The 13,592-nt window shown below is 31.1% G+C and overlaps 2 protein-coding genes across 3 annotated transcripts; one reads left to right on the top strand and one right to left on the bottom strand.

Moving 5' to 3' along the window:
* The first annotated feature begins 1,372 nt into the window (after positions 1-1,372).
* Positions 1,373-2,829, top strand: LOC129785879 (probable enoyl-CoA hydratase). The gene is made up of 4 exons (XM_055820543.1): positions 1,373-1,657; positions 1,739-2,278; positions 2,343-2,645; positions 2,737-2,829. Exons 1-4 carry the CDS (start codon positions 1,570-1,572, stop codon positions 2,754-2,756), a joined length of 951 nt encoding a protein of 316 aa, XP_055676518.1. The 5' UTR covers positions 1,373-1,569; the 3' UTR covers positions 2,757-2,829.
* LOC129785875 (acyl-CoA Delta-9 desaturase-like) lies at positions 2,653-12,808 on the bottom strand. 2 transcript variants are annotated; one of them, XM_055820538.1, is made up of 6 exons: positions 12,575-12,808; positions 11,929-12,087; positions 7,464-7,708; positions 5,868-6,204; positions 4,792-4,977; positions 2,653-4,719 (listed from the first exon to the last, which is right to left on the bottom strand). In XM_055820538.1, the coding sequence occupies exons 3-6, from the start codon at positions 7,696-7,698 to the stop codon at positions 4,401-4,403; spliced, it is 1,077 nt and encodes a 358-aa protein (XP_055676513.1). In that variant the 5' UTR covers positions 7,699-7,708; positions 11,929-12,087; positions 12,575-12,808; the 3' UTR covers positions 2,653-4,400. The 2 variants fall into 2 exon arrangements, with proteins under 2 accessions (XP_055676513.1, XP_055676514.1); XM_055820539.1 differs by lacking the exon at positions 12,575-12,808 and adding an exon at positions 12,177-12,425.
* Positions 12,809-13,592: the final 784 nt, after the last annotated feature.

Below are 13,592 nucleotides of genomic sequence, written 5' to 3'. Positions count from 1 at the left end.
TTTTAACTTTCTTTTTGCTATCAATGTACTTAAATCGCGAACTTTTATTTCCATAAACACATATTTACATATCTATCATGGAAATGGTTAATGCACAAAGATTTTTAAAAAAAATTATTTGACTCTCTTGGAAATAAAATAAAATAAAATAATTTGTTAAAAAAGTTTAAGAAATTTACAACATACATAATACAATAAACAATTACAATTGACAAAGATTATCTCTGAAGAAAAAAATATGACAATAAAATATTTCCTAAGAAATAATACATTTCCTTGAATTAATGATAGGGTTTAAAATTTGTAAGACTAAAAATTCTGAAATTGAAAAAAAGAGTCATTTACCTATAAGCACAAAAAATATTGGTGTTAATTCTAAAATTACATCTAAAATTTGAAATTTACAAAGGGACGAAGAAAAAGTAAGGAAGGGATACTAAAGAAAAAAAAACTTGTAAATTTTTACACAATGAAGCTCATAAAATAGGCTGGCAGATTGCAATTATTTTCTATTGCTAGTAAATAATTATAGGAAATATGGTGAGAAGAATAAATAAAAAAAAAGAAAAATCAAATAGAGACAATAATTAATAATAAAATTAAGTATAAAATTTTCCTTAATCTAAAATTTGTAATTCAGTAATTCGAAAGAAAATAAATTACCTAAATAAAACACGTTTCATTGTATAATTAAGAGTGTTAAGAAAATAAATAAGAAATGTAAGAAAAAATAGTATTGAAAAAGAAAATTAAGTATACAATAAACCGTGGACAATAGTGGAACAAAAAGTTTGTGAAAATTCAGAGAATTTATTTACAATAGAGATAATAAATAATTACTCTCTGTAATTATTCAACACAAATACAATATTTAATTATTGTACAGAATTTTACCACATTAACTCTTGTAAACACGTTAATGAAAAGAATCTGTAATCAACGTAAAAATTATATCTACATGGTACATAGTATTAAAAAAAAATAATATCAAATGATGATGATACAAATTACATAATTAGTGGAAAAATAACAAAGCTCATTGAGCTCATCAAATAAATTTAAATTAAACAAAATAACACATTCTTGTAAATATTTAATGAAAGAATTGCGAGATAAAACAAAGGTTTGAAATTTGTGGGTCGATTTTAATCAATATCATGACAATACATAATAAACATAATCAAAATGTCTAATCGTATTGATTTTAAAACTTTTTTAAACTAAAGAATTTTGTTTTGTTAAATTAAAAAAATCTGTATTCAAATAATAATTATAATTATTAATAATTTGTACTATATATGTGACATATCTTAAGAAAATTTAAACGAAATTTACTAAAATTTCTTGATAAATTTACTCTATACCTACTTCTTAAAAAACGTGATAATATTGCGGTGAAAATTAAAGAAAATTTTGGATTATTTTTCTTATAATATCGTGTAACAGTCTCTATATTTTTTTCATATAAAATATTTAAGGATTGGAGAAAATCATCGCATGACAATTTAATTTTCCCACAAAGTTTTTCTTTTATATAAACTTGGAAAGTTTTTTTTTTGAGTTTTAGCAATGTTAAAACCTGTGTTAGATATTTTCGGAAAAATCCATAGAAAAAACCACTTTTCCTCTGTTTTGTGGAGCAAAAAATATAGTTCAGGTATTAGTTAATCAAATTTAATTTTATTTGTGGAAAATCAATCATAAAATCACAATTAAACACCATTAATCCTAAATGCAGGAAAGGATGCTGAGCCTGGAGGAATAGAGGTCACGAGACAAGGAGAAATTGGTTTAATAGGAATAAATCGACCTTCAGTCCAGAATTCCCTCAATGATGACCTCACAATGCGACTCTTTGCAGAAATTGAGCGTCTTGAGGAAGACAATTCAATCTTGGTGGGTGTTCTTCATGGTGTTGGAGGAACATTCTGTGCTGGTTATGATTTAAACTCCATAAGTAGGACGACCTTCTCTAAGGTTTCCCGGCCAACGAGGAGAATCCTTAGGAAACCCTTTGTGTGCGCCATGAGCGGATATTGCTTGGGGAATGGCCTCGAATTGGCACTAATGTGCGATATGCGGGTCATTGAGGAGAGCTGCGTCATTGGATTCCTCAATAGGCGCTTTGGTGTCCCTTTGATTGATGGGGGCACTGCCAGGCTTCCGGCAATGGTAGGGCTCTCTCGTGCCCTTGATCTCATCCTAACTGGACGTCATGTGACTGCCAAGGAGGCCTATGAAATGGGTCTTGCAAGTCGTTTTGTGGCCAATGGAACTGGTACGTCACAAAAAGAATTCAGAATTATTTCTTTTAAATTAAATTCTTTTATTCTTAATTTCAGGAGTTGGACAGGCTGTGAATGCAGCAATTGCAATTGCAAAATTCCCCCAAAAGTCCCTCATGCACGATCGTGCTTCAGTCTATAGGGCCACGTTTGATTCCCCATCCTTGGAAGATTCAATGAGATATGAGATTGATTCAGTTTCATCTGAAATTATCGATGAAGCCGTGATGTGTTCTCGTCGATTTTCCGATGGTCTTGGAAAGGGTGGAAAATTTCATGATATCAAAAAGAAACCCATTGCCGATTGGGAAGCAGATGAAATAGCCAGAGAGAAGACAAAACGAGGGGTTGAATGTGAAGGTATGCATGATTTTTCACAAAAACTTTATTTCTCTAATCATTTATCACAAAAGGAATTAATATTCTTTAATTTATCATTTTTTTCTTCAAGTGAAAAGCTCTAAACACTGACACAACTCGAACTTCATCACCTGCTCTATCTTTATTCCTTTCTTCCGAGCATGAATAAATTTTGAAAATATTGTAAGTAAAAATATAATATTTTTAATATCCAATATATCATAATTTCTCATTTTATTATCCTTTCTATATTTCCAATTTTTTTATTTAACTAGAAAATTTTACTTTCTACCATATCAAATGTTTCTTTTCTTACAAAATTCATTCGCTGCCTTTCCATACTATCCCCATCATACAAAAATAATAAAAATTTAGTAGAAAATGTCATAAATATCTTTTTTCACTATAATCCATTTTTGGAAATTTTTCAAGTTTCATCGGTGCCAATTTTTACTACAAATAGAGGTCAATTTGTAGAGTCCTCCATGAGATATTTCGCTGCAGTTTTGCAGTTTTTAATATAAATTTAAACATGCCTAACTATTTTTAAAGTTTCTTACATTAGAAAACAGAAATATTTGTGCCTCTCTTTATTCTTTACTTCCAATAAGAAATATATTTATTTTTCATAAAATTTTCCTTCATTTTCACATTTTTTAAAAATTTCATCCCAAACATTTGATAAAAATATTTTATTTTATTGAGTTTTTATTCATTCATTTTTTTCTTCCTTAAAACTGATCCTCCTATATTCATCACGTTTTTCCCTTTGCCATTAGTTTCCATGCATTTACTATATTGATCTTTATTGTTTTTTTTATTACATTTATATATATTTTTTATATATACATCCATACATATAAATAACTGGTTTTGTAATATCTTGTGAATCCTCCCCCTCATTTGGCAAATTTGCTTTATTATTTTCCGCCCATCTTTTTTTTTCTGAGGAATATAGTGGAATATTATTTTAGAAATGTTTTTGTTTTTATTAAAATCATTTTATTACGGAATTCCGTTAAATGTTTCTCTTTTAGAAGTAGAAAATTTTATGAGGTTTAGAGAAAAAGCTCGAAGAGTTTCATTGAAATTCCTGAGTATGAAAATACAAGTGAAGGGATTATTGAGAGAATTGGACACGAATTTTCTCAGAGTTTGTTTTAGAATTTTTTTTCTGTTTTTATTAAATATTTTAATTATTTCTAAATCTTTTTTTTATTTAAATAATAATCCACTAGATATTCCAAACAAGTGTTTTCTCAAGCAGAAATTCAATTTAATTTGTGAAATTTCTGCTAGGTGCAAAATTTATTGTAAAATACAAAATATATTTTGTTTTTTAGATGTAACCATCTGTGGCACTTTGCCCCTAATTCTGTGTCTTCATCATTCTTACTCCCCTCTTTTAGTCTTTAGATACCTAAACTACACAGCAAGTGTTTTATACAACTAGATAGATGAAAGAAAACCTTCATGACCTTCACATTTGGATGTGTAAATCAATAGAGTGAGATGATACAGAGATTCAATAAATTCCTCTGCTCTGATCATCTCATTCTATCGCAAAAAAATTAGAACAATTATCCACGATAGTGATTTGGCTTTGAAATCTTTCACATTCATAAATATTTCTTGTTTTTCTTTTTTAGTGGGTTCAATATTAGTTTCAGGAGGATTTTGAGTCCATTGAACTTTAACCGAAATTCACTTCCATTTGAATGTTTTTAGTAGCATACTTTCTTTTTTAATTTAAATTTAATCATCCTTTCTATGCATGATGGTTGCTCCATCAATTTCTTCTTGGTCCTGATCCTTGTCTCCCCATCCCCAAAGGTTGTGGCTTCCATCTCCGGTCCTCTTTACGCGCTTCTCAATAATGTCGGACGATACAGTCTTGAGATTGTATGCCCAGCCGACCTTTGCGAAGAAATCAATGAAAGCCGTGGTAGTATTGAGACGGTAGTTGCCCAATTCGGCGGTCTTGTAGTCCCATGGGAAGACATGGTGGTAGTTGTGCCAACCCTCTCCAAATGCAAACATAGCTACTGACTTGTTCTCAGATGGGTTAATATGCCTGCAAATTAAAAAAAAATTGTTTAGTCAATTTGTTTTCATTGCTTTAACGAAAAAAAGAAATTAAACTTACTTATCGTAGGGCTTGCTTCCCCAAGCATGGGCTGCACTGTTGACGAGCCATGTGATGTTCAGCACAAATGTATACCGGAACATTGTTGCAACAAACCAGGAATTATGCCAGGATTCGCCCCACACATACACAGGAATGATTGTTGGGATGATGAAGCACATTAGAGGCATCAAGAGCATGTAATATCTAGAATTGAAAGAAAAAGAGTAATAATTTATCAGTGACACGCGTAGTTTTTTTTTTAGTTTAATTATCTTTTGTTTTTGTTAAGTTTTATATTTAATCCGGTTTCATTCAAATAATTTTTTTGTATTCATTTTATTAGGAAATCATTAACTTTTTCTCTCAAAAACAAGTGCTTAATTTAAGGAACTTTCCATAAAATTTGTCAAGAATCTATCCAATTTTATTTATTCCGAACAATCAGAGTGGGTAGAATACGATTTTAAAACGTATCTAGAAAATATCTTCATTTTCCTGTAATACCTTCAATATAAATTAATTATGAGTCTGACCTATTTACCCCGGTTCGTACAGGAAGGTAAATTTCCCTTGGGAACTCTTGCAAATTATGCATATTTTTGCATAGAAAAATTACTAACAACCGACCAGACGTGTAAATTAATATTAATTTTAAACGTTTTCAAAACAGCAAAATGCATTAGATCATGTAAAATGCATTTGAAAAATATTCTTCTTGCTTTAAGAAATCTTATCCTTGACCTTACTAATTTTATTGAAATTCAAATCAGAAAAAAAGCTTCAGGAAACGACATAAAACTTTCAAATGATTTTATCTGAATTTTCTCTTCTCTTTTTGAAGGGCAATAGACGGATATACGTGGATAGCGTTTAATGATTTTATCACACTGCAGTAATAATTCATTTTCATTTAATTACATTTTACTGAAAATTTTTGTGCTTCATTAGATATTATGTAATACTGCGTGTGAAAGCTTTGCTGAATCGTTAACCTTTCTGATACGCAAGGTTATTATATGTAACTTTGAGCTAGAACTTCCATTTTAGGCCGTCGTGCGTCTTATGAAAGAAAATGTAATTATATGGTAACTTACTTCCTTTGGAACCGAAGAACTGGATCAGCCTGAAGATCGGAAATGTCCAACTGACGTCCTCTGGCAATCACATCGGGGTGCTTTCGGCACAAAAGCCATCCAATGTGCGAGAAGAAGAAGCCTCTCGTTGCATTATGTGGGTCAGCATCTGTCTCGGAAAATTTATGATGAACACGGTGATCACGAGCCCAGTGCATGGCGCAATCTTGGAAAGCGATTGTATTGAAGATAACGAGTAGAATTCGTAGGGGTAGTTTCGCCTTGTAGGACCTATGCGCCCAGAGTCGATGTGCGCCGGCCGTAATACCCAGGCCCGATACCACGTACAGTACGAAAGCTGTAAAAAGCAAAGAAAAAAAGAATGCACGTCATTGCGCGAATCCACCATAGTCTTACAAAAGTCTTTTCAATGCAAAATATCTCCATGTGTTTATGCAATTTTTGCACACGGAAGGAAATCCAAGTGGAAATGGCTTTTGTATCTCTTGATAATTAGCTATAAGTCTTTATTTTTTCTGTCTCTCTCTCTCTGCTCATTTTCTCCTTTGGCGCGTGAACTCTGGTGAAACTGATAACATGGTCCCATAGCGACTTTGAGAAGCGTGTATATTGTGACCTTTTGACACTGGCGTGAGGCTGGTTGTCTTATCACCAACCAGTAATATAAAACATCAAAGTGATGTGGACACTTTGGGTGTCTCTGATAGCGCTACGTGAATTCGCATAGGTCATCACTTTGACACAAAAAAATATAAATAGGAGACAAAAAAAAATCTTCCAGCATAATTTCTTATCGAGAGATTTATGATTTTTTATTTGCAAAATACTAAAGTGAAAAATGTAAAAAAATATTCCATCAATGCGAATTGAATTTCACTGTAAATTCTCTTATGTTTCCTCATGTTGTTACCATTTGAGCTTTTCGCAACATAATCTTTCTCACAAACGCGTACACAGAGAAAAATCCTATAAAGAAGTATATTGAGAGATCGAGAAACAATCGTATGAAGTAATTTCATCGCTTGCAGAGAAACTGTAACATATTTCTTGCAACAATTTCAATTAAAATTTATCGCAATTTAATAAGTAGTCATTTGGTTAGGTAATTAAAAACTATCCAGTCTCTTTCACACTCTTGAAATTAACTTTACAATTTTCTCCTTTTACTTTAAATTCCTTCTTGCTTTAAAATGATTTTAGCTGTGATTCTTTCAAATAATTTCTATATAGTTTATTTCTATCATTGTTCTGGGAATCTATAGTGTCAAAGGAAAGTTATTATCTGCATATCACAGGTAATGACGTAAAAAATTCATTTTGCTTATAATGGAAAAATTTGATTGATTTTTCACATCGCATTAGATTTTCCATATCATGTTGGATTTTCCGCTGATTTAATTCAATAATTTTATGCAAACTCTATGAATTAATACAAAAATGTTTTTTTTTAAATTTCTTTTTATAGCAGTAGGTAATTTTTAGAAGAATTTAGTAGTTGATTAGAGTAGAACAATAGTTCTAAGCTAGAACTTTTGCACTCGAATTTCGCCATTTTCTTTCAAATTACTTAAATTATTTCAAAGATAGGAAACTTACCAAATAATATTGTGTAGATTCTAGCGGATGTGAGCAGGAGGTAGGCTCCATAGAGAGCGGCAAGATGCAGGTATCCAAAAGCAATGATATTTCTCCATACCAGCTTGAGTCGCCTCTTTTCAGCTGATTTCAAATGTGTCCTATCCTCCAATAATCCTCCATCTACCGTCTCGGCATCATTCTCATTCAGCACTCCTGTGCACGTCGTCGTGGTTGTTGTCGCATTTGGCGGCATCTTCACCCAACTGACCAATGAAAAAAAAAATAGAAAAAAATATTTCGATTAATTCAATAACAGGAACTTTGGGGAAATCTGAATTCTATGTATGTACCTATATATTGCGTAGAAATGAATGATATTGAAATATTTTTAAAGCAAAAAAAAAAAAACTATGGTGCAATAAATTTCATTCTATTTATTGCTAATTTAGCAATAAAGTGCAAGTTAACGTATTAATTAGAATTTAAAATTTATTATGTAGCTCTAAATCGTCTAGATATTTCTTTTTAAAAGCCATAATGTATGTTCAAAAAGACCGCACCAATACTAAACGAAAGGAAAAGCAAATGTGATTAAGTGATAATAGACGTACACACAATTTGCGATGTGAAGTTGGGGAAAATTGAAATATAAAATTAAACCCTGGCAGACGTGACAAATGGAACGTTTCTTAGATACATATGTATATGCTAAGATGAGGGTAGCATTTTGAAGGCCATTTGTGTCAAAATGCACTTAACTGTGCAAAAATGTCCTTCATACCCATTTTATATTACCACCAAATATAAACAAGAACTCTTTAATTCACGATAGATGACACGAAGAAATTTATTGAATATGATGTTATACAACGTCCAAATGACTAAATGTGGGGAAATTCATGACGAAATACTACGAAAAAAAGGGAGAAAAATGGGGCGAAGCACAAAGGAATGAAAATTTCAGACGCAGTTTCCACACACATCTCAATATTCACAATACTCCCACAGCACTGCGTGAAACCTACCCCATTATTTTCTGAAAATAATGCCTCGTGTGTGAAAGTATTTTTGCTAATTTAATCTTGCCACACAGTATTCTCTGCACACTTAAAATTCGAAGGTTTTCCTTTTAGTAGTTGAGGAAAACAAATGAGGGTGAGAGCTATGAAAATTTTCTATTAAAGTTCTACAGAGGTCAGTGAAATACTGAACAGAGTAGAAGATTACTGTTCTGGCTTCTTTCTCCGAAATACATAAGTGCATCAACTGAGCATGAGTAGAAGTCACACCGGCATCATCCGTTTACAACCCCTACTCTTCATGTTCGACATTTTCCCACGCGGTGACGTCAATTTGTCTGGGGAAAATGAATTTTTCCCCAGCCCCAATGCCATTTTAAAAAAAGACTACACCCAAACGAAGGTATGTGCGATGAAACTCTTTTGGGGTAAAAGTTATTTGCAAGTCAGAATTACATTGAATTTTAATGAAAGTCAAAGACAATTTAATTTAATGACTGTCGAAATTTTATTTGATTTTTTTAGTTCACTTTTTTTAGGACACTAAAAGAAAATTCATTCATTCTTGCTCAACATTTTATTTTAATATTCAAAGACTTTCTGTAAATTGTTAAAGAAAAATGTGAAAAAAGCTTCAATAAAAAGCTTAGTTAAGTCAATGTATTTTTCAATGTCCAAGGTGTATTTACCGATATACTAAAAGTTATAAAGGTTATTTACTAAGGCAAAGCAAAAATGCGACTTGAACAATTACTCTTCTTTTATCGCTGTTTTCAAACAAAAATGAGCCTATTAATGTGGACTTTTTCGGAAATATCTTACGTAATTCTTTCTTATTCTTTTGAGTTTTAGTTTATTTACATTTTACATCATAATAATTAACGCAAGGTTAATTATTTATAAATTAGATTTTCTAAATTTTCCTTTTAAAATTGCTTTTTGGTTGTGTGGAATTAGAAAGCATTTTTTCACGTACCACCAGCTGATTTTTTGACCATGATAACGTCTATCATAGTTAAGAGTCTTGCAGTTGTTAACCAAAAGATTAGATTAGACTTTTGCATCATATTTCATTGTTATACTTGTCTAGTTTGTAGCTCAATTCTTTAAATATAAAAACGACCATGTCATGCAAATTCGTATTATATTGATAACAAACAACTCTTTGATGAATTTGCGATATTTAACCTTTGCTCGTCTTTTCAATTTCATTTTGGTACTCAATTAACCCTTTGCGTGGAGTCCAAAAAGCGCTTCCCTTTTTTTTCCACCCACCCACGGCTTTCAATTCTATCATCAGCAGCAACTCTCTGATAACGCTTTATCAGACGAAAACAACTTACAGAATTTGGCTATCGAGAATCACGAATAGATTTTGTGATTTACTTATCATTTTCATTTCATGTTTCTTATGGTCAATATTGTAAATCGCAGAATTGGCAATTAAATTTACTGATAACTATTTACTTGACAACAGTCTCTAAGTGGTATGAAAATTTAATCCCTCTTTATAAGATAATACACAAATTGTACATAAGAATATTACTGTTTTTTTTCTTTCTATCTTCATAATAAATAAAGAATAAATTGGTAGGATAAACAGCACTCGACGGATAAGCGCTAATAAATAATATAAATGGGTCTTTGACTTGCAAATTGCCATCAGATTTTTATTAAATTTCCTTCGATTGATAGATGTGGAGATTTTGAAAGTGAAAAGGTCAAACTTCTTATTGAAGCCCCCACGTGACAAATTATAATAAATAGCAAGTGATTGATTATATATGTATATACGACAGTTGCATTTACAGTTCTGATGATTAAATGGAAAAAAAAGAAGTGATAAAATAGTCTATTGTAGTCTAGTTCTTGTTTATTATGCTAATTACCGGAAGTTTCACTTAATAGTTTGACAAAAGTATAGTCGATAGAGAAAATAAATTTAACGGCGTTATATGAGTTATAAAAGGAATAAAAGTGCCTTAGAAATTATGAAAAAGTGGTCATGAAAGTGATATCGTATGTTTTATCATTAAATAGTAACTCAGTAGTTTTTAGCTTGGTGAGATAAAAAAAATAATGGATCAAAGGTTGTAATAATATAACTGAAGAAGAATAAATTACTCGATATGTAAAATCTGTATACTTTTCTATAAAATAAACTTTTTTGTTAAATAATTCTATTTAATTCAAGTCAGGAAATATATAGATTTCATGATTTTTTTTATTTTTAAATGTGATTCGAGAACACTTTAAATAAAATACAAAAAAAAAAAATGTAAAAGAATACATAGGCAGAGCCATTAATTATCATTAAGAAAAAAAAAAGTTTTTACTTGGATAAGAAGCACGTTCTTAGATTCTATTTATTTTCTATCATAATGAAATCTGAATCTGAATCTGAAATCACTGTAGAAAAAAAAGATACTATATAAAGTTACATACTTCTTAATTGGTTAGTATATCTACATGATCTTTTTTGTTTTAAAGGAACTTTAACTTAATGCTATTTTTATTGGCAGTAATAATTTGTCAAGATTGTATGTTGCTAGAGCTGTTGGCAAGTTTGTACTACATTAAAAATATAATTTATTTTTCTTGAAGTAATTATAATTAGTTTTTTTTAGTTATAGCATTTTTTTTACAATATCTCAATGTACAATATCAGAATGTAGTAAAAAGAAATTTCAAGAAAAAATGTGTTAATTTTTTTTGTTATGGGACTGACATCTTTTTTATTTTAATTAGGTTTTATTTTATTTCTTAATTTAACTTTAAAATCAGTGCATTAACAAACATGACCAACAAAATTGTTATAACTTTTGTTTTTTTAGATAGAGCACTAACGTATTGGTTTTTAATTAAAAAAATTTATCATGATTTAAAAAACGCTAATAAAGTTTTCTTTACTATTTTTCAAAAACTTAGTGTTTTTTTAAGTATTTACTTTTATGAGTTATTAAAATTAAAATTAAAATTTTAAACTCATTTAAATAAATCTTTCTTTTCGATATTTTTTGTACTTTAAAAATCTTTCATTTAAATTCTAAATGACATTCTTTCAAAGTCAAAACTTTCTATAAGCAGCCATACGTATGTATGTATTTGGTACTATTTTTTCCTGAATAATAATGCATCACATAATAGTAATGAATTTAGAAATAGTAATAGCATTTTTTTGTTGTGGACTAAAAGTGAAAATATTAATGATTGATGTGCAATGATAGTTAAATTTGTATTGTAAGCAGAAAATTCGTGACAAAAAAAGCCAAAGTTATTATGTGTAAGACGAAAAATGAAGAAATTATGTAACGAGAACTCTCTGTGAGATCCATTTATCTGTATATCTTGCGTTTGTAAGAGAGAAAGGTCGTTCATCTCTTTCGCACAATCCACTCTAATACGTGAGTTTTTCAATGAGATATTCAATTGTAAAACAAAAATGGAAAAGGGTTAAAACTTACCAGATTTATTTATTTGTGAGGAAACGTAACTTCAAAATCCCCTTTCGTATACGAAAAGGCGGGATGTGGCAGAATTTATTCACAGTTCGGTTGACACCCGGCAACTGAATTAGTGTGCAATTGTTTCAGCGCCCGAGAAGAACGGGATGATTTGGTTGGCTGTTGAAGAGTAGAAACGTGATCACCTGATATTCTCCGGGTACACTGTTATTTTATTCAGGGGATTTGGCAAATATTTTTCAACGCACCACGTCAATGAAAGAACTTTTTTTTTAAATGCTTTACGTGAACACGTCCAAAACTATTTGCAATACCGTAAAGAATAAGAGAGAAAATTGGTTGGGAGAGCGCGCAACCAAGTCACAACCATCTACGTCGATGGCAGGAGTTTAATTGAACTCGTTGCTTGCTTAGATCGCCTATTTTATTCACCAAGCAACTTGATAAGGAAAGCCAGAGTTGCAAATCGCCTTAACACACATTCGCAATTTCACCGAGATGTACGCGCTTGTGGTTGTTGGGTCGGTTTTAGGGGGAATAAAAAAATATGTTACTTATCGCGGACAAATGGAATCTTTCCGATAGAAGTGAATTAACAAAAATACAGAGATGATAGCAGAATTAGAAAGAATTTCATCACACTTACTACAATCAGTGCCTCTTGATCGATAAGAGGGAACCTTTGACTTCCGCGCAACGCAACTAATCCGGCGAGAAAAATATTAGAGAAGACACCAATGACACTTTTCACCAGACCTTTGTGAACCTCTGACAAAGATTAAATAACTAAAACCCATTCACGAGATGGAAGCAAATTGACGTTGTACCTCGTTCACTATGCGTCATACAATGAGATGTTACACTGTGAAAATGCAGCGCAACAACGAAGAATGGTTCGACTTAATTTCCCGGCCCGATAGAATTGTGTACGAGCGAGGGAAACAACTATTGAATTGCCATGAAATAGCAAATTCATCAGACCACGTTGGCGTTCAAGAGAGACAGGGACATGAAGCTATCGTGTCATCGCGCAATATAGTACGATGTTTCAATGAACCGTCTTGCATGAGGAAGCGAGAGAATCTAAGGTGAGATTTTAACAAAAAAAAAAAAAGAATCCTTATAATGAATGTAGGAAACGTTACAATTAGGAAAACATAGAAGAAGCCTGTTGCCAATTTGCATATTACTAGAAAGAAATAGTTAGAATATATCTATCGTTAGAAGAATCTAACTAAGCATTGTTCATACTGTATAGGTAGCGTTAACCTTATAGCTATTTTAGAAAACCAGATATAGCCAAATTTAATTTTAGTAAGGAGCGAATTGAGATTATCATGATTTTTTTGAATTTTGACCGCAAGTCTTGATCTTCTATAATTATCTTTGAAGAGGTCCTAAAATTAGAAATTGATGACAAAAAGAAAAGTCAATTCACGATTATAACGATTTGAAGTACCATCTGGAGTGGAAAATTCCTAGTTCTTACCTAGAAAGAAAACTTTGTAGCAGAAAGCATTGATTTAAATACATACTTCGGTTCTGGTTGAATGAATCAGATATGGGTTTGTAAAATAATAAAAAAAAAAGTTTACGTGATCTGGTGCACTATGAGCAGACTGTCACAGGTTTGTGTGTAAAACTGATAAGCACGCTCATGCGAT

The sequence above is a fragment of the Lutzomyia longipalpis genome, chromosome 1 (genome assembly GCF_024334085.1).
Source record: "Lutzomyia longipalpis isolate SR_M1_2022 chromosome 1, ASM2433408v1".
Lineage (NCBI taxonomy): Eukaryota > Metazoa > Arthropoda > Insecta > Diptera > Psychodidae > Lutzomyia > Lutzomyia longipalpis.
This window is presented reverse-complemented; position numbering and strand designations above follow the sequence as displayed.

Coding starts and splice junctions, on each gene's coding strand:
- LOC129785879 (XM_055820543.1), top strand. CDS start 1,570: ATGTTAAAACCTGTGTTAGATATTTTCGGAAAAATCCATAGAAAAAAC. Junction 2,279..2,342: donor TTTTGTGGCCAATGGAACTG/GTACGTCACAAA, acceptor TCTTAATTTCAG/GAGTTGGACAGGCTGTGAAT. Junction 2,646..2,736: donor ACGAGGGGTTGAATGTGAAG/GTATGCATGATT, acceptor TTTTTCTTCAAG/TGAAAAGCTCTAAACACTGA.
- LOC129785875 (XM_055820538.1), bottom strand. CDS start 7,698: ATGCCGCCAAATGCGACAACAACCACGACGACGTGCACAGGAGTGCTG. Junction 6,205..7,463: donor AATCTACACAATATTATTTG/GTAAGTTTCCTA, acceptor TGCTTTTTACAG/CTTTCGTACTGTACGTGGTA. Junction 4,978..5,867: donor GTTCTTCGGTTCCAAAGGAA/GTAAGTTACCAT, acceptor TTTCAATTCTAG/ATATTACATGCTCTTGATGC.